The 22,954-nt window shown below is 36.3% G+C and overlaps 1 protein-coding gene across 1 annotated transcript; it reads left to right on the top strand.

Moving 5' to 3' along the window:
- Positions 1–20,414: 20,414 nt before the first annotated feature.
- LOC149811454 (chlorophyll a-b binding protein, chloroplastic-like) lies at positions 20,415–21,981 on the top strand. The gene is made up of 5 exons (XM_089993089.1): positions 20,415–20,668; positions 20,766–20,948; positions 21,030–21,067; positions 21,164–21,678; positions 21,790–21,981. Exons 1-5 carry the CDS (start codon positions 20,613–20,615, stop codon positions 21,805–21,807), a joined length of 810 nt encoding a protein of 269 aa, XP_089849215.1. The 5' UTR covers positions 20,415–20,612; the 3' UTR covers positions 21,808–21,981.
- The last annotated feature ends 973 nt before the right edge of the window (positions 21,982–22,954 follow it).

Genomic DNA, 22,954 nt, shown 5'->3' on the forward strand with positions numbered 1-22,954 from the left:
TATGCCTGAAGGCCCTCTTGTTCTTCAACAACTTTTTCCCTTTAGGTGTTTTTACCAGATCAAATGTGTGATTCTCATGCAATGAATTCATTTTCTCTTTCATTGCCTTAAGCCACTCAGTTCGGTTTTCACCCTCCAAAACTTCTTTAAAAATTTCTGGCTCACCATGATCTGTAATCATCACATACTCATTCGATGAATATTTCTTGGATGGTTGTTTTTCTCTAGTGGACTTCCTTATAGGAGTCTGAGAAAGTGAATCTTGGGGTATTGGCTCCCCCTCAATTTTTGACTCAGCCCTTTCTTGCTCTGCATCATCATGAGGAGGTGGCATCTCCTTTATAAAATCTTGAACAACCGATGTATCAAGGGGATCTATATCAATAAGATCACTTGCACTGGCCTCTGATGGCTCAGTCTCTCCAATGTCTTCAATGTCTGATCTTACAAGAAGACAACATCTCGACTTCTAACCACCTTCTTATCAACAGGGTCATATAGTCTGTAGCCAAATTCTTCATGTCTATAGCCAAAGAATATGCACTGCTTGGCTTTTGGATCAAGCTTGGACCTCTCTTCCTTCGAAATATGAACAAATGCTCTGCAGCTGAACACTTTTAAGTGTCCATAGAAAGGTTCTTTCCCTGTCCAAACTTTCTCTAGAACATCTTCCTTCAAGGGAATAGAAGGAGACAAGTTGATAAGATCAGCTGTTGTTCTAATTGCCTCACCCTAGAAAGATCTTGGCAATTTTGAGTGTGACAGCAAACATCTGACTCTCTCAAGAATTGTGTGATTCATTCTCTCAACAACCCCATTTTGTTGAGGTGTCATCCTCACAGTTCTTTTATGCTTGATGCCATGATTGGTGCAATACTGATCAAAAGGCCTAATGTATTCGCCACTATTATCTGAGCGAACACACTTCAATTGTCTGCCAGTTTTTCTTTCAGCCATGGTCTGAAAATGCTTGAATACATCTAGAACTTAGTCTTTAGTTCTCAGTGTATAAGCCCAGACTTTCCTAGAGTGATCATCAATGAAAGTCATAAAGTACAATGCACCACCAAGTGTCTTGACCTTCAAAGGTCCACACACATCAGAATGTATGAGATCTAGAACATGAGATTTTCTAGATGCAATACTTCTATGGAAGGAAACTATGTTTTGTTTGCCATGGAAGCAATGAACGCGAGGTTCTAAAGATGTACCTGTTGCACCCGTCAGGAGCTCTTTCTGAATTAGGACTTACAGTCCCTTCTCGCTCATATGTCTGAGCCTTCTGTGTCATAACTTTGTGGATGAGTCATTCTCCACAGTATTCACAATACTCTTGCAGATCTTTGCTTATAAAGTGTAAAGGGAACATGTCTTTGTTCCTCTAGCTACCACCAAGGATCCTTTAGCTAACTTCCACCTTTCATCACTGAAAGTGTTGTTGTAGCCCTCATCATCCAACTTTTCGGCAGAGATCAGATTCAGATGGATGTTTGGTACATGCCTCACATCTTTCAGCAAGAATTTGCAACCAACGCTTATTTACAAACAAATTTCACCTATGCCAACAATTTTTGACACATCTTCATTTCTCATTTGGCATTACCAAAATTACCTTGCGAGTAGGAAGTGAAAAAATCAGCCCGCGAGGTAACATGAAATGAAGCTCCAGAGTCAATTACTCAATCAGTCTCTTGACCGATCAAATTTATGTTGATGCCATCACAGACAACCATGAGCTCTCCATCTGTGACTACGATTGTGGCACCCTGCTTTTCTTCTAAGCTTTTCTCTTTGCTCTGCTCCTTGAACTTTAGCTTCTTGCACTCCTGCTTTATATGCCCCTTCTTGTGGCAATAATAACACTCGACGTCTTTCTTTGAGCTCGAGTGTGAGTGGCATGTGGATTTGTCACGGTAGTGTGGAGCCTTGCACTTATTCCTACTCCCCTGATTTTTAATCACAAGCACCTCAGAGGTAGAAGGACCTGATGACTTTCTTCTGGTCTCTTCATTCAACAGACTGCTAGTAACTTGGCTCATCGTTACTGTTTCATCAGGTGCAGAGTTACTGACTGTGACCACCAAGGTTTCCCAACTCTCAGGAAGGGAACTAAGGAGCAATAAAGCTTGCAACTCATCATTAAAAGTGATTTTCATTGTGGCCAACTGATTCACAATGCTTTTGATCTTATTTGAATGCCCTGCAATAGAGTCGCCCTCTTTATACTTGAGGTTTACAAGCTTTCAAAATAGAAAAGTCTTATTTACGGTCGTCTTTCTATCGTAAAGGCTTTCTAGTTTGGTCCAAAGACCATGCGTCGAAGTTTTTGTGGATACATGATGAAAGACATTGTCATATATCCATTGCCAAATGAAATTGATCGCCTTTTGATCTAACTTTCTTCATTCGTCATCTTTCATCTCTTCTGGTTTGCTGCTGACACCCTCAATTGGTCTATCCAAATCTTTATAAACTAAGAGATCTTCCATTTTAGTTTTCCAGGTCATCCAGTTTGTGCCATTCAAACTAATACTACGATCGACGTTGTTCTCCATGACTTCACACACACAAATATATGAACCAAGGCTTTGATACCAGATGTTGGAAAAAATTGGCTTTCCCACAAGTGTGAATCGATGTAGGCAATACAACGATGACAGTGGAAGAAAATAAAAAAAATAAAAACCAACAGTAGAAACAAAAACACACAAAGATTTACGTGGTTCCCTCAAGATGAGGTACGTCCATGGCGATCGAAAGGTCAACACCTTCCACTATTTTCAAACAAAGATTACAAAGTGGCCAAAAGGCATATACCTTACAAACACACAAAGGTGTAACAAAATGAACAAAGAGGATATACCTCAATGAAGAACAAAGAACAAAGAACAAATGATCTGAAGAACCAGCTCCACGAGGCTGTTATGAAAGAAGTGCAGCAGCACTTCTTGCTTTGTTCTCTCCACACCCTTTTGGTGCCCTAAAAGAGTTTTTCTCTCTCTTTTGCCTTTTTCTTTTGCTCTGTTGTGCTACTCTGATCTCTCTCTCATCCATCCCTTAAATAGAGGATGAGACCCACATTAAATGCGAAAGACTAAACGTCTTGCACCACTTACGATGTTCCTGAAGCACGATACCACAAATCGCTATCCAATGATACCACAAATCGCTATCCAACGATACCACAAATCGTCATCGACAAATTGTTGAACCTCAAACTCTGAACAGTTGAATCGTCATTCAGTTGAGAGGACTTCTACAAATCGCTATCCAGTGAATACTTCAAATCATCCTTGAGAAGTTCAAGCGTCGTGCTTAGAATTCTGCAATGATACAGAATGTGCAACGAATCAATGGAACACACAAAAGAGGAAAACCCAACAATATCATGGGATGGTTTTGGTACTATCATGCAGAACTACATGCACCCAGAGGAGCAGTGGTGTGCTTGGAGTTCATCTCTATTCTATGTTTTTTCGTGGTGGTCACTTTTGAAAACTCTTTCGTAGGTCTTTTGGGAGGAAAAAGAGTTGTTTGATTTGAAGGTCAATAATCATAATCTTGTCTTCTGATTATCATGCAATTGAAGAAAATTAGTTAATTTATTATTCTACTGCAACATTTGGCCATTAATAGGCAAGTTTTGGCACTTCTTTTTGCACTATTATGGATATGGAACTAATGAGAAAAACTAGATTCCATTGTCAATTGCTCTAATCAAAAGACTGTGGATTCAAGACAACACATGGTTTTATAAAATCCATATGATTTTCTTGATCTAAATTGATCAGGTTTTACATAAAGAAAACTTTGTTCAACATAGGAGAACTTGACTCGGTATTGTTAAAATAGAAAAGAAAATACAAAATAGAAGAGGAAGCAGATCCAATTCAAAATGATATGGATCAACCTATTCTTTTTGTGCCAACGATCTTACCATTTTCTGAAAAAACTAGAATTACATCTATTCGCTTTCCATTCAAGAGTTCTTATGTGCTTCCATTCAAGAGTCCTTATTTTAGCGCAGTATTGTTATCAATGTTTTTAATATCGTTAATCTAGAGAATTGGCTGATTCAGGCTTCAAATCATTCACTTTTAGTTTTCTTAATTTAAACAAAAAATTAAAAATAATAAATATTAAAATAAGGGATGATTCAACCTGAATTGGCCGATTTAAATCCATATATCGGTTGTTAGAAGTCAAAGCAAATGCTCCAGGGTTTCTGCTGCTTAAGTTTAACCCAGGGATCCGGCCAACAGGTAATTTTCCATTATTCTTTAATCTTAGAGGCCAATTGATAAAATGTTTAGTAGTGGATAAAGGTACCATATGTAATGTGGGCAAGAAATATGAGATCCAAGAGATCATTTTAATTGTCATTTTCCGCTTGTAGGTCACCTAACTCCACTCAAAGGCTGAGTCGACAGAACTAGGCCAATCTTAAAGTGGATCAGTCTAACTTTGGTCAATTTCCTGAACGATTCCATATCTGAGCACCAGCTTCAAAATCTATGAAGCATTTTGTAAGACATCCTATAAAAAACCAAGCCTGATTTTGGGTAGGCCATTCATGATTTTGAAAACAACAGCTGTTATAGAATCCATATAGTGTAACAACAACAACAACTACGCCTTCATCCCAAAACAATTGGGGTCAGCGATATGAACCAAAAAAGAAATTCATTTTGGGTCTTCCACATGAATCCTTTTCCTCCAATCATTTCTATCCAACGCCATGTCCTCGGTGAGGTTCAAAGCATTCATATCCTTTCCTATCATCTCCATCCAAGTCTTCCTAGGCCTACCCCGACCTCTTTTAACTAATATATTTTCCCATTTCTCCAACCTTCTAACTAGAGCATCATTAGGCCTTCGCCGAATATGTCCAAACCACCGTAAACGATTCTCTCGCATCTTATTTTCAATGGGTGCAACACCTACCTTCTTACGTATCTCTTCGTTCCGAATCTTATCTTTTATTGTATTTCCACACATCCATCTAAGCATCCGCATCTCAGCTACACTCATTTTTTGAATATGATGTCTCTTGGCAGCCCAACATTCTGTACCATATAGTAAAGCGGGTCTAATAGTCGTCCTATAAAACTTTCCCTTCAACCGCAATGGCATTCTACGATCGCACAGCACTCCAGTAGCACTTTTCCATTTCATCCACCCAACCTTTATCCTATGATTTACATCTCCATCAATTTCTCCATACTTTTGAATGATGGATCCCAAATATTTGAAATAATCATTCACCGGTATATCTTGCTCACCAAGCTTCACTACACTCCCATCACTACTTCGTTGCTTACTAAACCGACATTCCATATATTCAGTCTCACTCTCACTCAACTTAAAACCTCTAGCTTCCAATGTCTGTCTCCATAATTCTAACTTAGCATTAACCCCAGCTCTAGACTCATCAATCAAAACAATATCATCAGCAAACAACATACACCACGGTACATTTTCTTGAATTGATCTCGTAAGCTCATCCATCACTATCGCAAATAAGAAAGGGCTTAAAGCAGATCCTTGATGTAACCCAATCGTTATCGGAAAATTGGTTGTCACCCCTCCACAAGTGCGGACATTGGTTACTACTCCTTCATACATATCTTTAATTATACTAATGTACTTGAGAGAAACACCTTTCTTCATCATTGTCCACCAGAGAACGTCCCTAGGTACTCTATCGTATGCCTTCTCTAAATCAATAAAAACCATATGTAAATCTTTGTTCCTCTCTCTATATCTTTCAATAAGTTGTCTAAGAAGATGTATAGCTTCCATGGTTGATCTTCCAGGCATAAAACCAAATTGATTCTCCGATATCATGACAACCTTCCTCAACCTAGACTCAATCACCCTCTCCCAAAGTTTCATAGTATGACTCATGAGTTTTATACCACGATAGTTTGTGCAATCTTGTATATCACCCTTATTCTTATATAAAGGCACCAAAGTACTCTTCCTCCACTCATTAGGCATCTTATTTGTTCGCCAAATCAAGTTAAAAAGATTTGTCAACCATTCTAAACCTTTCTCTTTCAAGCATTTCCAAGCCTCGATAGGTATACCATCTGGGCCAACTGCCCTTCTTGATTTCATTTTCTTCAAAGCCTCTGCAATTTCTTTCTTTTGAATCTTGCGCATGAAGTCACGATTTATCTCATGAAAAGGAATGGAGAAGTCTCCAAGATCTTGAGCATGACTATCATTAAATAGCTTATCAAAATAATCTTTCCATCTCTCCTTAATCTCCTCATCTTTGACTAAAACCCTTTGCGTTTCATCTTTGATACATCTAATCATACCCAAATCCTTCGATTTCCTATCTCTCATCTTTGCAAGCCTATAAATATCCTTCTCGCCTTCTTTGGTATCCAACTTGTCATAAACCTCCTTATATACCTTAGCCCTCGCGTTTCGAACAACTTTTTTAGCTTCCTTCTTTGCTATCATATACTTCTCCAAATTCTCATTATCGCGACTCTTACTTAGATTTCTATAACACTCTCTTTTAACCTTAATAGCTAATTTGACATCCTCATTCCACCATGATGTATCCTTACCTAGTGGTGCACCGCCTTTAGACTCACCCAATACCTCCTTAGCTACTTTTCTCATACCACCCGCTATCTTATTCCACATTGATTCTGAATCCTCCTCGAGACACCAATCAACTTCCTTAACTACCTGCTCTACAAACATTCCTTGTTTAGCTCCTTTCAGTGCCCACCACTTAATTCTAGGATCTATCCTATGTCTATCCCTTTTGCGGCATTGTCTAATTCTAAGATCTAAAATTAAGACTCTATGTTGTGTAGCTACACTTTCTCCTGGTATAACCTTACAATCGATGCAACAACCCCTATCTCTCTTTCTAAGTAGGAAAAAATCTATCTGACTCGTATTAACCCCACTTTTAAATGTTACTAGGTGAGACTCCCTCTTCCTAAACCAAGTGTTTGCTAAGATCATATCATAGGACAAACAAAAATCTAAAATCCTTTCTCCACTTTCATTTCTTTCTCCTATACCATAGCCTCCATGGATATTCTCAAATCCATCCCTACTAATGCCTACATGTCCATTAAGGTCACCGCCGATGAAAAGCTTTTCTCCATAAGATGTCTCTTGTACTACTCCATCTAAATCTTCCCAAAATTGATGCTTAATGGAATCATATAAACCTACTTGAGGTGCATAAACACTAATAATATTAATAATATCCGTACCTAATACTAATTTAATAAGTAAAATTCTATCACCCTTCCTACGGACCTCAACTACATTATCTATAAACTGACGACTCATAACAATCCCTACTCCATTCCTATTCCTATTTATTCCTGTATACCAAATCTTATATCCCCAAGGTTCTATCACTTTAGCTTTCTCACCTACCCATTTGGTCTCTTGAAGACATAAAATATCAATCTTTCTCCTACACATAACATCTACTAACTCTACCAACTTACCATTTAAAGACCCTATGTTCCAAGTGGCTAACCTAATTTTATGGTCTTGGACTAACTTCTTTACCCCCACCCGTCCAACAAAGTGAGGGAACCCTTGCCTATTTGACACCACACCCGGGCGCCGGTGTGACGCGTCGCTTCTGGGCGACGACCTAGCAACCCTTGCACATTTATCACTGCCTCCGGGCCTAGAGAGTACAGCGCGTCGCTCAGTAGGGAACGCCCCAACGAAATTCTCATATTGGTTCATTTTCATAGGATATGACAAAGTTTTTATGCTGGCTGTCACAGGCCTACCGCAACCCTCCTCCTTTATCCGGGCTTGGGACCGGCAGTGTATAACTACACAGGCGGAGTTAGAATCCATATAGTGTAAACACCAAGATAATTAAGGTAAAAATTTTACTGCTTTCTTTTTTTTAATTTGACTTTTTCAAAAACACAATGGAAGATTGTTCTTATTTTAAAACTACTTTTTTAATGCAGTTTTTCAAACTAGGATTTAAATTCATAGAACAATTCCCAGAAGCAATCCCATGTCTGTTGTTCAAAAATCTGCTGAGGTCAATGCTCTTCGCTGATTCATTCTGCCAAGACATCTTCTGAATAACAATTCAAGTAGTGGGGTGAGACAACACATGTCTCAGTATGATCCAACACTCAACATGGATCACAAGACAAGCTTCACAAGCATCTACGATCAGAAAGCCCATCATGACCAAAACTCGGGTCCCAACATAGAAAGAGTTGATCCTTCACAACCAGAAGTCAACTTTCAAGTTAACTCACCCACAAGAGAAGAAAATCAAAGGAGTTGACCTTGCCTACATAGGAGTCAATCCTCAAAATTGAACCAATAATGTTGAACAAAAAAGAGTTGACCTGCTTCACACTGGGTTTGACTCGTAGGTCAACGAGAACACCAAGAAAAAAAAACTCAAGAGGAGTTGACCCTCAATTGTAGCTAACTCACTCTAAACGAACAAGGAGGAGTCAACCCTGCAAATCCCAGGGGTTGACCCTAAGAACATAACATAATATACCACAGAAGAGGAGTTGACCCTCTCAACTCAGGCGTCAACCCTTAATGCAACTGAGCCACTGACTAACACAAACAAAAGTCGACCCTCCCAACTCAATGGTCGGCCCTCAATCGAACTGAACCACTAACTAATACAAGGAGAAATCGACTCCCTCAATTCAAGAGTCGACCCTCGGCTCAAAAGACTCACCAACTTAACAAAAGAAGGGTCACCCAATTCAAGGGTCAACCCTCCTGCCAAACAAAACATATTGTGAGTCAACCTCTCACAAAGGTGTCGACCTCTGATCCTAGCAACTACCACGCACAAGAAAAAACTTTGGGGTATCGACTCCCAACTTAGGACAAGTCGACCCTTAGGTGCCTATACACCAAGCCCACAAACACATGCTATGTCTACCTACATGCATGAATATTTTATTAAATATTTTCATTTAATTATTATTGCATTACATGCTATGCTTCACGCACATTTATTATTATGATCCTGATTACCTCCATAGGAGCACCACTTTCAAGAAAATTGTACACCATTGGGCCAGTCAAGGGGTGTTCATTAATCTATTTCATTTATAAAATTCTCGATAGTCACTATGATGCTTGCACCAAAGTTCAAAATCCTTTGTCAAGGCATCACTCTCCCTTGGACCCAGAGTCCAAGACCTTATCCCTCTTCATGTAGTCAACATATTGCACTACTATGCATACTGCAATAGCTCTACCTTCGTTTCGAGTATCAGAGTTCAGTGTTCTCTAAGCCTCGTGGTGGAGAACAGATCCCTTAAATCCAAATGATAGCAACTCGCTCAACTGTCCCATAAAAATTTCCACGAAGTTGGTGTGTGCTTGTTCATATCTAACAAATTGCCTCAAGCCACAAGAAAACTCGACAAGCATAAATAATTATTTAGTATAGCTTGTTATTAAAATATTAATTCATTATGCAACATATATTACCCTCTTGGTACCAGGGGCCGATGCCCACACAAGCCACACTCAGGGTCAATACCCCAAATCTAACATATATGCTCATGTCTTAGGCAATCATCTATGTATTGTCAACCTTGCAATATAAATATGTGCTCACATAGACACCACTGTTAGGTATTGTCACACTTGAAATACCAACCACAAGCAAGCAAAATCATATATATGCCGCACTTGCACTATGACATAATAACAACCTTCCAGCTATAACTGAAGAAAAAGAGCATGAACACATTCATATGCATCACCTCACACATGCAAGCTTACATACTCGTGCAGCTCAACACAAACCAGGTCCCTTGGTGAACCACCAAATATATATCAATTTTTAAAAACCAAAAACATTGTAGACATAGGTCTTTCAGAATCATGGTTTAATATGCTAAAATCTTAAACTACGTAGAAAATCATTGTAAAACCTATAATTTTTTAGGATTATTAATAAATAAAGAATTCAACTTTATTATTGAATTTGAAATGTATTTCTACTTTTAATTTTGTAAATATTGGTATTGTACACGCTCAATTACTCATTTTAGGTCAATAAGGGAAAAGTAGTTATTTCAACAATTATTTAAGACAAACTACTGTTAAAGTATTTAAATTATCATTAGAACTAATTATTTTAGTGAGTCATAACTCATTAAGGTGTTTTAAAGTGTTTTGAACTTAACTAGATACATTTTAATGATTTTTGAAAAAAAATCTTAAAAACGGTATTTTGGTCATAAAATAATTGTTGGCAAATATTTTAATCAATAAATTAAGATTTTAGAAAATCCCAAAACCATGAACTATTTTAAATTAGTATGATTAATTAATGCAAATAAAATATAAGAAACTATTTTGGAAAAAAAATGGGGATTTTATAATGGACCCGAACTCTATACGGGTTGGAATCAAATAGATCGATCCGAACATAAAATTTTATGGATTTTATGCAATAAAATAAATATTATATTTTATTTTTTATCATAGCTTTGTTTTAAAACAAAGGTTGTTTAAAAATAAATTTTCATTAGTTAACTAGGTTTAGGTTTTTTACTTTTATTTTTTTATGTCATTTGGTTTGGGACCAAACCAGACCCGATTTGAGACTCGGTTTGGTTTGTTCATGTAAGAGAGAGAAAAAACCTTTTACTATCTCCTCCTTTCCCCTAATTTCATTCAGTCGAAACACCCTCACCCTTATGCCCCTTTCTTATGCAGCTGACCCCTCCCAAAACCCTGTCCTTCGTGCCCGCCTCTCACCATTTCCTCCTTTTTTGTGATCTAATGATGACTTGAAGCCACATCCTCAGAAAAGCCCGATCAACCTCTATCTTGTCTTCCACTTCCCAAAAAGGGTAGAATCCCCCTTCTGATTTGTTCACCGGCCACTGCCCGACACCACCACCTTTTCGGCAACCACCTGAGTCACCCCCTGTGCACGACCACCAGTTGCCTCCTCTTGCTCACCAAAGAACCTCCTTCTGCAAGTTTGCATGAGGACCACCATTCCTTCTCCTTATTTTCCTTATTTTCCCTGATTTTCTAATTTTTTGTGAGTTTATGATTAGCCGATTTACTGATTTGAAGGTTCTTTGGTTTCCTTGTGCCATTGTTGCATGCAAAATTGTGTCCCAGCATCTTCATGCCCACTTTTCCCATACTTGGTGTAATTAGGTAAATTTTTTATACCTCATCTCCTTTTTATTTCTTATTTCATCGTTCTTAAAGTAGATTTTACTAGCCGATTTGCCTAATTAAGGCTTATTTGGGTTTTTATGTGTGTTTCCCTACATAGGGATTGGTGCCCAGCAGATTGAGATCATTCCCACGCCTATTGTTGTGTTGAGGTACGTATTCTATGTTAGTTTGTTTTTATTGTTGATTTTATGTTAGTTTATTTATGTTCTAGCAAAAATTTCATTGAAAATGTTTTTTTTTTTTTGCATGCCTAATTCCTAGCATTGGGAACCATGCTGGGTTGTTGTCAACATCTCTGTCAGCCATGACAGCAAGTGTATCTTTCTCTTAGCTAGCATTTTTTCATATTTTTTCCTGTTTTGGTTTGGATTTCAAGAAAATACTATTTTTTCTTTGGAATCATGTGCCTGAATTTTTGTGTCATCGCTGTGGTGGCATTTTGGACAGCATGCAGACCTATGGAGATGTTTCACGCAGCTGTTTAATCTTGTTTTGGACTTTTTAGTATATTATTTTCTGGTTTTTGCCAATTGGGTTATCGATTAATATTGTAAATTTTGTCGTTCGTATACGGAAAACATATTATGATGAATTTACTATTTATGTGTGCATCACTATAGCACTCTCTTGTTGTGAGGGGACACCCAGTGGACCCTATTCTAGTGATTTTACTTGGTGTTGCATGTCACACACCAAGTATTCGGTGTTTTACCTATTCGACAAATTTGTTGCAGTTTTTGCGAGACTTTTTGGTTTTCAAGTTTTGCTACTTTTTTCATTGTATCGCAAATGTAGGATTCTTAAACTAAATTTGTAGAATATAGATTTTTGTTGTTTGGTTTAATCTAGTGTGTTTTAACATTTTATTGCATAAGAATCATAACGTAGTGCATCTTCAGAAAATTAAGTGTAGAAATGCATAATTTGATAGTTTTGCCTAAATTAAATTAGCAATTGCATTGATTTTGGTTATGAGCAAGATTAGTGTAATGCATTAACACTGATAAGCATGTTGTAGAGTTTTTGAAATTTGAATATGTCTTGAGAATTTCACTGCTCGCTAAGTGTTCGGTGAAATGCCTATGTGAGACCGAATTCCATAATTGAATGTGGTTTCTAACAGAGTTTAAAAAAGATTTTTAAATATCATGTATGCATGTTTGAAACTGACTTTCAAAATTATACATGTTATAGATATATTGTTGATTTTATAGTTTGCATCATGAACATGCACTTGAGAGTGCGCAAATGTACGTAGTTAACCATGTTAACATGTTCATCGCAGGTGCGGTCTTCGCACCTACATGTGCATAGTTTATGTTTGCAAATGGAATGTACTTAGATGAATTTAATAGTTTAGTAGAAATAGTAAAAATGTTTAAAGTTGTATATATATATATATAGATAGATAGATATAGATATATATTGCACTATGTTGATTTAAATATAGGTACGAAAAAGGTTAAATAAATGATACGTATTACTAAGTATCACTTACGGTTAGAAAAGTCATGTATTGAAAATAATGCAAATTGCAAATCAGGTGTATACCCATGATAGATATGTGGTGTAACTTCATCATACCTTGAATTTACTTTTATTGTATGCAACACTTTTCTGCTCACACATGCAACCTAGTTGTGGATATCTAAGATTGTTGTGACTATAGTTTGGAAATTATGCTGAGTATGATTTGAATGTATGAGAATTAAAGTGTTTGTATGCCACACTGGTATATGCACACACGCCACCTAGTTGTGGATATGTAAGATTATTGTGACTGTAGTTCAAAAATCATGTTGCGCATGATTTGAATATATAAAAATAGAAGTGATTTTCTTGTTATGGTTCAGGAAATCATGCTCGGCGTGATTTTGAATAGTGAAATATGGAATGTGTTTACTGCAGGTATATGTTTGACCATGCATTATGTGAAATGAACATTACATAATTGATGTGATTGACATGTCTATTGTGAGTGCTTGTATGAAATGATAATTTAGTAAAGCATGTCACATATGTAAAGTATGAATTCTGAATGTATGCTTTGAAATGAATGAATCATGTGTGAGAACATGAATACGTTCTAACATGTATCATGTTTGTATGTTAATTATGATGTGACATATATTAAGCATGAGAAATTGAATTATCTATGACATATTCATGCATAAAAACACATCTAAAAGAGCTATGCATGAGGCATGTTGTAATTGATATCATATATAAAAGCATATTAGAAATGGACCATGCATGATAGCATGTGTAGAATAAATCATGACATGACAGGATCGTGCATGAATGTAACTATGATGATGTCATGTACATGCATGAAGGCATATAAGATTAAGTCATGCATATGGCATAAATTGTTTAGTCATGCAAGAGGGCATGAACTGTTAATATCATGCATAAGGGCATGAGAGGGTTATTCTGCGATAAAATAATATTTAAATGTGACCTATGACTTAATAATAAAGATAACCCTGATCATAGGTCCATTTGAGGCACTGATGAAGCTGGGCTCTCTAAGATGGTTGGGTATGTCCCAATCTCTTGTCTTCCTAAGAAAGGAAAGGGCAATACAAGCCTCGTAGGACATATTAAGTTTTTTAGGGTGGAAGGCACCTCTTATCCCTGTCCCACGGAGGTTAGGGGACAAGTCTACCAATGAGTCCTAGGTAGTAGTACCACAGCTTTGCAGAGTTAGGGATGCATGTCTGATTTTTCGCTGGTAATTTTGGTTTGGCGTAGGCTAAGAACTGGGACCGTGGGTTCGTTCTACCAACTGCTGCATTGCAGGGTTGAATCGCTTGAGAAAGAATCAGTTAAGTCATAGGAGGGCAAATAAAATATATAGAATAATAAATACTCCTACATTATTTCAAGATGTATATATCATATTTTGTATCAAATAAGTTTGAATAAACAAGATAAACAATGAATTAGAATTTTTAGAATCACTGCTATCATATGCATAAATATATAGATGTGAACATGTAGAAACTACTAAGGTTTGCATATGTCATTGCATATAAATTTCACATGTAAATGAAAAACACATGTTTATAGTCTTGTGATGACTTGTTGATACAAGTCACAAGCTTGTTTGTTGCACGTAAGGTGCTTGTGTGTGTGAGACACACAGGAAAGGTTAAATCAGGGTTTGTTCCTTATATATCTGAATGCAAATGTGCATTAATGTTCTAAGAATGGACATAAGAATTAATAATTTAGATAATGCATATCATAATCATGAGTTGGACATGAGTATGTGCTTTTTGGGGATAGAAAACGTGAAAGTTTATATTTTTATGGATTGTCATATTTTATTTCACTTTGAAGCATGCTTTGAATTGTGTATTCTCATTCATTTATGCAAACACCTATCATGGATATGAATAAATATAATGTTTAATGCCATGAATGAGAATGAATGTGAGTTTGAGTTTTATGCATACAACTTACGCAATTATGAATGTCATGGAATAAATGATGATAAATGTGATTGAATGTTATGTACATGTTTTGATGTGGATTTTCTTTACCCTCATTTTTTTAAAATGATGAGAATCGCATTTTGATTGTATCATTACAAACTTGATGCGCATTCTCCAAGTTTAGTTTTGAGTTTTCTATGGGCAAGTGGTTGATGCCCTACAATATTATAGATAACCTCATGGATGACTGAAGCGAAGTGCAGATTGTTGTGCGACTGAAGGCTCCACTACTACCTATTACGATCTCTAAAGGATCTAAACAATTTTTTATAGTTATAAACGTGTAACAATTTAACTTTGTTATGTCTGGATCTTTATGTTTGAAAATTTATAATATTTTGGAATGAGAGTATTTTTTAATTTTGTTTTTCACTTATGCAATATTATGCTTATGATTTAGAAATTTTAAATCTGTATGTAACTCTTTAATTGTCTTAAACCTTAAATAAATTTTATTTTCTACATTTTTCTATGTGTAAAGGTCCTTAAAGTAATAACCTCAATCAAGTTGTATCTATGAATGGTTTCGTATTGAATCTGATACTGGGAGGCTAATATAGACTTGTGCTTGCACTCAGGTGGGTCGTCTAATATTTGGAACGGTTAGAATGTGGCTACAGATGAACTTATTAACATATTACTTTCAAAAATCATGTAAATTTTTTTAATAAATAAAAAGGATTTAATTTTTTCTCAAAATTTTGGGTTTGAGAAAGTTTTAAAAATGTTGGATTTTTTACGGACGTTACAATCACATTCTCATATTTATGCTAGTATCATCGAAATACAACCTGATTTCAAATTTCAAACACCCACTTTCTTACGTACATGTTGCACACTAGCAAGCAAAAACGTGGAGTACAGGATCATACCTCGATTAATCACCCAATAAATCATATTTTACTCAAAATAAAACTGTAAATCTATCAAGTTTTGTTGGTATCACACTTTAGTATTCCTTCATTCCTAGAAAGGCCCTCCGCCAAATCTTGAACATAAATGGAAGAAGAGTAAAAGGAAGAAAAATGCAAGCATATAGGAGAGGGATCTCAGCAAGTATGAGACGAGAATGAAAGGGAGAGAAAGATGAAGAGAGAGAGTGTATACATGAATGGAGAGAGAGAGAGATTAGCAAAAAAATGATATTAAGTCTCATGATTACATGAGCTTAAGTGTCCAAAGAAGGTTAAACGGTGGGGGTTGAGCTATATGGGTTAATGGCAGTTGCCCTTGTCTAAAATATCTAATTACCCTCACATCAATTTTATTACCAACCATGCCCCACTTATACTGATTTTGCCCTTATGTTAGCCTTTATTTACCAATCTGCCATTCCCCATAAAACCAAAAATTTTAAACAAAACCGTAACATGTCTCATGACAAAATAGCCCTTCACCTTTTTGAAAAAATTTCAAGCATATCCCTTGCCCAAAAATTATGGTTTTGCCCTTGGATCACATCGGATCCAATCCAAACCCAAATATGACCATTTATACGATTAGATTTTAACAAGAAACCCTTATTGATCAATACTTAACACCAATCTTGATGCAAAGCTCTTATTTATTAAATAAATCTACTTTAAATAGGGTGTGAAAATTTGGGGCGTTACATATAGAACTTCAACAAGGAACAAACAAAGATTAACAAGCATGTTCAGTGCACATAATGCTGATGAAGCCTATTATACTATGTAGACCTCATGACTAATGTTGTCAGTATCGGTTTGTCGATTCATATAGTATCCACCAGAAATTGACATGGTACATAGATGATTCAACTTTTTTTAATTTAAAAAAGTCAAAAACATTTTTATTATTTTAATATTTTATGACACATCATTTTCTAGTTAAAGTTCATTGATTCAGTTTGATTGCATCAGGATTGGCCAATTCACCTGAATCATTTTCAAAACGATTCAAAGCATGATACGATATTGAGAACAATGCTTAAGATGCCACTGACAATATTTGGTTAGTCTACAACTTTGCATATATTACCCCCTAATGAATTTCAAAATCCCATATTTGCATCACAAAAAAATTATTTTCACCAAGCCAGCCCCGGTTTGCCAAGTGCTTAGGGAAGTGCTTGGTAAGATGATGAAACCTAGCTTTATCTGGGATAGATTCTCCCTAGGGTCATCTAGGTGACTTGTTTGGTGGGTGTCCTTCGTAGTTGAGCATTTACTATGTAGGAAGGGTGGCCTATTAGGGTGTGTTTGATTGTTTGTCCAAGATTGAATGAAACAACAAAACATAACACACAACACATGTTTTGTTTGTTTCGTAACAACCGTACTACATCCAATGTTTGATTTGACTGGACAAGGAGTTGTGTTCTTTGTGTTTGATGTTTGATTTTTACGCTATGTGGATAACCATGGACACATATAGATAATGGGTTGAATAACTTTGTTTAAGATTGTACGACTCAATCGGTCTCGCCATATGAGTGTTTTAACATGTTTATTATGGATTTAACCCTGGATATGGATCTTGGGTTGGATATAAATACCAAAAAATGTTTAAAATTTGGGTAATTTGAGAAAAAATAAGAATTGATGTTTTTTATACATAAATACTTTAATTAGTGTCTTATTGGATCTAACTATGAAATTTTATCAAAAAATTATGGATTTTATCCCCTGATTATGGATCTCAAATTGGATCCAATTACGAAAAAAATGTTTAAATTTTGGGTAATTTAAACAAATAAGAATTCAAACTTCTTTATATACAAATACAAAAGTCATAAATAAATTGTAAAACCCTAAAATGCAAGAAAATAAATCATAAATAAGGCATAATACACCAAAAAATCCTAAACTACAAGAAAAATAAACCATAAAGTCAAAGAAACCATTAATAAACCATAAAATTAAATATAAAAAACCCTAACTCAAACCCTAATCAAAGAAAAACAACCCTAATCAAATTAATTATAAGAAGTCATAATTATAAAAATTTGACTTGAAACCTTAATCAAAGAAAAAAACTATAATCAAATTAAATATCAAAAACCCTAATTAAAGATATTTGATTCAAATCCCTAATAAAGAAACTCAAATAAAAAAAAACTTTAATCAAATTAAAAATCAAAAGCCCTAATTAAAGATATTTGATTCAAAGCCCTAATCAAATCAATGAAAAAACCTAATAAGATTAAATATAAAAATGGAAAATTTGTATGGTCCTTGCAAAATGACACGATTTCGTAAATGCCTCACAATTTGTCAAAATCGTCCCCCATATCCAAATTCTTTGATTTTCAAATTTTTAGGATAATTTTGCCTCTTCACAAATATGGTATGATCATCGCAAATCATTTTTTTAAATGTTAACCAAAATGTGTGAACCTTTTTTTACTAAATACGCATGACGTACATCTGCAAATATGGTATACCTTCACAAATAATGTTTGTGAATGTCACTTAAAATGTGTGAACTTCCTTTGATTAAAAACTCACAACGTACGTCCACAAATATAATGCAACCTTCACAAATAATTTATGAAAATGTCACCCAAAATGTGCGAACCTATTTTAAATAAACACTCTCAATGTACTTCGGCAAATACAATACTACATTTACAAATAATTTTTGTGAATACCATCTAAAATGGCGAACCTCCTTTAACTAAACACTCCCAACATATGTTTGCAAATATAGTACGACCTTCACAAATAATTTATGCGAATTTTTCTAAAAATTTGCAAATGTCCTTTAATTAAATGCCTACATATGCAAATATATACGACCTTCACAAATAATTTATCCGAACATCCCAAAAAGCTATGAACCTCCTTTAACTAAATACTTACGTCCACAAATATATATGACCTTCGCAAGTAATTTGTGAGAATGTCTCCAATATCTGCAAACCTCATTTATCTAAATATCTATGTCCGCATATATTGTATAATCTTCACAAATCATTTTTGTGAATGTCCCAAAAATGTGTAAACTTTTGTATGCTCATTAAATGCGATGCTTCGTATTTTCAAAAGGTCAGTGCATTTGAGGGCAATTTTAGCATGAAATTAAGGTTTTTGTGGTCCCCAACCAATTTTTGTCGCAACTATTTTAAAACGTAATGGCTTTATCTATGTCACGTAGCAACACATCATTGTTGATTTTTAGAGCGTCCAACACATTATCAACGAGGAGATATTTCTGTAAGCACATTTTTTGCTCTCTATAGCAATTGAATCAGTGGCATGAATAAGTTATTTTTTAAAGCATTGATATGAAACAATTATTTTGTGAAACAATTGCATAGTTCTCAAGTTATCTTTGCATGTTCAATAGCTTATTTTTTTATTTAATTTATTTCTATGTGAGTTTTTTCCCCATTTTTTTCTTAATTTGATATGCCTCTAGCCACTAATTTTGTTGTTTATCTTATATTATAAAGATGTCTGGAAAACACTTGCATGATTCTAGTTATTTTTGTATTTTCAACTGCCTATTCTATTTGTTTTTTGTGATTCGATTTCATGTGATAGCTTATATTTGTGAAGTTCGTACTTTATTTGCAGAGAAGTGTTTAGTTAAACGAGGTTCACACAGTTTAGGTGTCATTTACAAAAAATGATTTAAGATGATCGTACCATATTTGCAGAGGGGCAAAAATGTCTTAAAAAGTTAAAATTGAAGATTTTTTATATGAAGAGGATTTTCAACAAATTGTGAGGCATTTAAGAGAATGCACTATTTTACAAGGTTACTATAATCATTTTCCGATATAAAAAAGCCCTAATCAAAGAACTTTCTTATTCAAAACCCTAATCAAATAGGGAGAGGAAAGAAAAAAAAATGAAGAACTAAGAAGGGAAAGGAAGAGACAAGGAAAGAAGAGAGAGAGTGGAACTATGAAGAATGGGAAGAAAGAAGAAAAGGCCCGGGAGAGAGAGAGAGAGAGAGAGAGAGAGAGAGAGAGCAGGCCTATAATCATAGGTCTCGCTGCCTCGCCGCTACACAGGAGAGAGAGAGGGGGGGTCGGGGTTAGACCCTCCTTCCACCCCAGTTTGTGTGTGTGTTTTTAATTTTAAGTGGTGTTTCCCCTGTCCCATTCCTGACATAATGGGGGGAGGGGAATCACCATTCCGCATGTCCGCAATTTGATTTTTGCAGCATCCCGCACTACACGCGATCAAACACACCCTTAGGGTGCATTTGAGTGGCAGAACATTTGCCACTCGAACAAGCGAGGTTGCGACTCTTGTGCCCCTCATTTGCAACTGGGCAGAACACAACTTGTCCTGTGTGGAACACATTTCACAACATCTATGTGGAGACCGTAGTGTTCCAGAACCGGATCATCCCGCCAAAACACACCTTGCCCTCATTCTCATAAATTGAAAAAATATTTCACCATATCATAATTGATGGGCAATTTGACTGTTAGGAAAGAATTGTGTAAAACATGCTTGGAAACTGCTGGTCGGGCATAGAGGTGTTCTAGAAAAGCTGAGTTTTTGTCCATGGCGTTTCACTCTTTTTCCTTTTTTTGCGGGGGTGCTTGTCCCACGTGCTTGGAGCCTGGGAAGTTGGAACACCACTGCTACAGGGATATGGGTGGAACACTGTTTGCTGCTGTCAGCGCAATCAAACGCCCAAAGGTGACCTTATCCTTGTACAGGTGGCAGATTTTCATTGGAAGTTAGCAGTGTTTTATCACAACGGCATAACCATCAAATTTGGGAGGCTGAGAAACCAACTCTAGATTCTGCTTTGCCATTTTGGCTCCACGCTAGCCAATCAGAGTCTTTTCTTCCCATCCCACAGGATAAGCCCCTGTATGCATAAACAACTAGGCAGATCCCTTGCACCTTACTTCACATTCTTATACACTAGCAAGCAAGCAAGAGAGAGAGAGAGAGAGAGAGAGATTAAAAAATGGCGTCCGCGTGTGCCTCTTCGGCTGTGGCTGCTGTGGCAGTCTCCCCTTCCAGGCATGCATTTTTCACCTCTAAACCGATCAAATATATATAGTTACCATATAACTGGTTCTTCTCACAAAAGGTGTATCTGTGTGTATCTGTTTTTCAGCTCACATAAGAGTGGGAATTCTTTGACAGCAACCAAGGCTTCTTTCCTAGCTGGAAGATCTCTGCAATACAGAAAATCAGCAACTCCAGTGACCGCAAGAGCCTTCTCCGTGAACGCGGCAGCCGCACCTGATAGACCTCTCTGGTTTCCTGGCAGCACACCACCAGAATGGCTTGATGGAAGGTACATCTCTAGAGTTTTATCCACCATTTATACTTGACTGCAGGGTTTTGTTTGATCTTAATCATGTATCCTTGTATGCAGCCTTCCAGGAGACTTTGGATTCGATCCTCTTGGCCTTGGTGAGTTTGTAGTGATCCTCTCTTTTTTCTTCCAATTTCTATTTCTTGACAGTTAAGAGAACAATACCTAAACAATTGGAAGATGAATACTTGCAGGATCTGATCCAGAGAGTCTGAGATGGAACCAACAAGCAGAACTAGTCCACTGCAGATGGGCCATGCTGGGTGCTACTGGGATATTCATCCCTGAATTCCTGACCAAGTTAGGCATCCTCAACACCCCCTCATGGTACAGTGCTGGAGAACAGGAGTACTTCACAGACAAAACCACCCTCTTTGTGGTGGAGCTCATCTTCATAGGGTGGGCTGAGGGGAGGAGATGGGCTGATATCATCAAGCCAGGGTGTGTCAACCAAGACCCAATCTTTCCCAACAACAAGCTCACAGGGACTGATGTGGGTTACCCAGGTGGCCTCTGGTTTGACCCTCTTGGTTGGGGTACAGGCTCTCCTGAGAAGATCAAGGAGTTAAGGACAAAGGAGATCAAGAATGGAAGGTTGGCCATGTTGGCTGTGATGGGTGCCTGGTTCCAAGCTATATACACAGGCACTGGCCCCATTGACAATCTCTTTGCTCATCTTGCAGATCCTGGCCATGCTACAATCTTTGCTGTAAGTACTGCAATTGAATTGCATTTCAAGTTTTAAGAGACCTTTTCAAGATTTTTCTTTTGACTAATTTACAGCGTCTAATTAATACTTGAAAATGCTTCCATGTCTCAGGCCTTCACCCCCAAATGAGAGAACATCCATATGCCACTGCCCATGGTCTCTGAGAAAGGTTTTGCTGTAATGACATGTCTGACAAGGAATGCCAGAAATAATCTGGGGTTGTACCATGCTTCTGCTCTGAATTGTAAACAAATTAATGCAGTGTACAAAAATATGTGTTTGCTTCCATGAAAGCATTTCTAATCATTGAGTTCTGCCCCACAATCTCTTTCTTAACGTATTCACTAAATGAAAAAAAGAAGAGCAAAGAACATCACGTATCCAAGGAATAGATCGATGCCTATAAAGAAATTCTCAGACAAAGAAAGTTGAAAAAAAAAACAGAAGCTAAAACGTTGACCTCTAAAGCAGTGGCCAAAATTTTCAAACAGGAATCTGAGGTAGAAATGAAACACCTGGTTTTTGTATTGAACTCGAGGAGACGGAAGCACTTAAAGTAAAATAGTAAAGAAATGAAATTAATTCATATAATTGATTTGCATCTGCTTATGCACAAAACCAAGTCAGGAATTTGCATTATGGAGCCAAGTTCCGAACTTAATGATGCTTTTCTGAATAAGTAGGTGCAGCCGATATATAGCCAGAGAGAGAGAGAGAGCAGTAGCACAACCACGGTTATAAGGAAAAACAAATTTAAAAGAAAATAAATTGTTATCAAGATAAAAAAAAGTTATGTAACTACAATATTTACTTTGTTGTCTTTTAACCTTTAAATAAGGTGATGGTATCAGAGATCAACTACAAAAAATAAAAATAAGGAATAGATTTAAATAAACAAAAGTATATCTCAAGCTTCCGGTTTCATCAATTTTACCTTTTAATTATGTGAATTTCACATGATAGGCTTTCCATTTGGAATGTTGCTTTCATTAATTCATATAATTGGTTTGATTAAAAATATCTTGGTTTATGTATCATGACAATAATTTTTTTTTTAATGTCATAATCTAAACAATTTTTAGATTATATGTAAATTTTTAATATGAAAGACTAACGATGATTTAAATCATGACTAGCGAAGGAGTTGCCCAGCCAATATTAACTGTTTTTTTCTCCGATTAATCACAATTTGCTGAGAAACACCATTCCTTATTAGTTGTCGAGGATGATGAGAGCCGCTGTGATCCGAACACCTCCAAAAAATTCAATAGAATCT

The sequence above is a fragment of the Nuphar pumila genome, chromosome 17, assembly GCF_984573655.1.
Source record: "Nuphar pumila chromosome 17, dmNupPumi1.hap1.1, whole genome shotgun sequence".
NCBI classification, from domain to species: domain Eukaryota; kingdom Viridiplantae; phylum Streptophyta; class Magnoliopsida; order Nymphaeales; family Nymphaeaceae; genus Nuphar; species Nuphar pumila.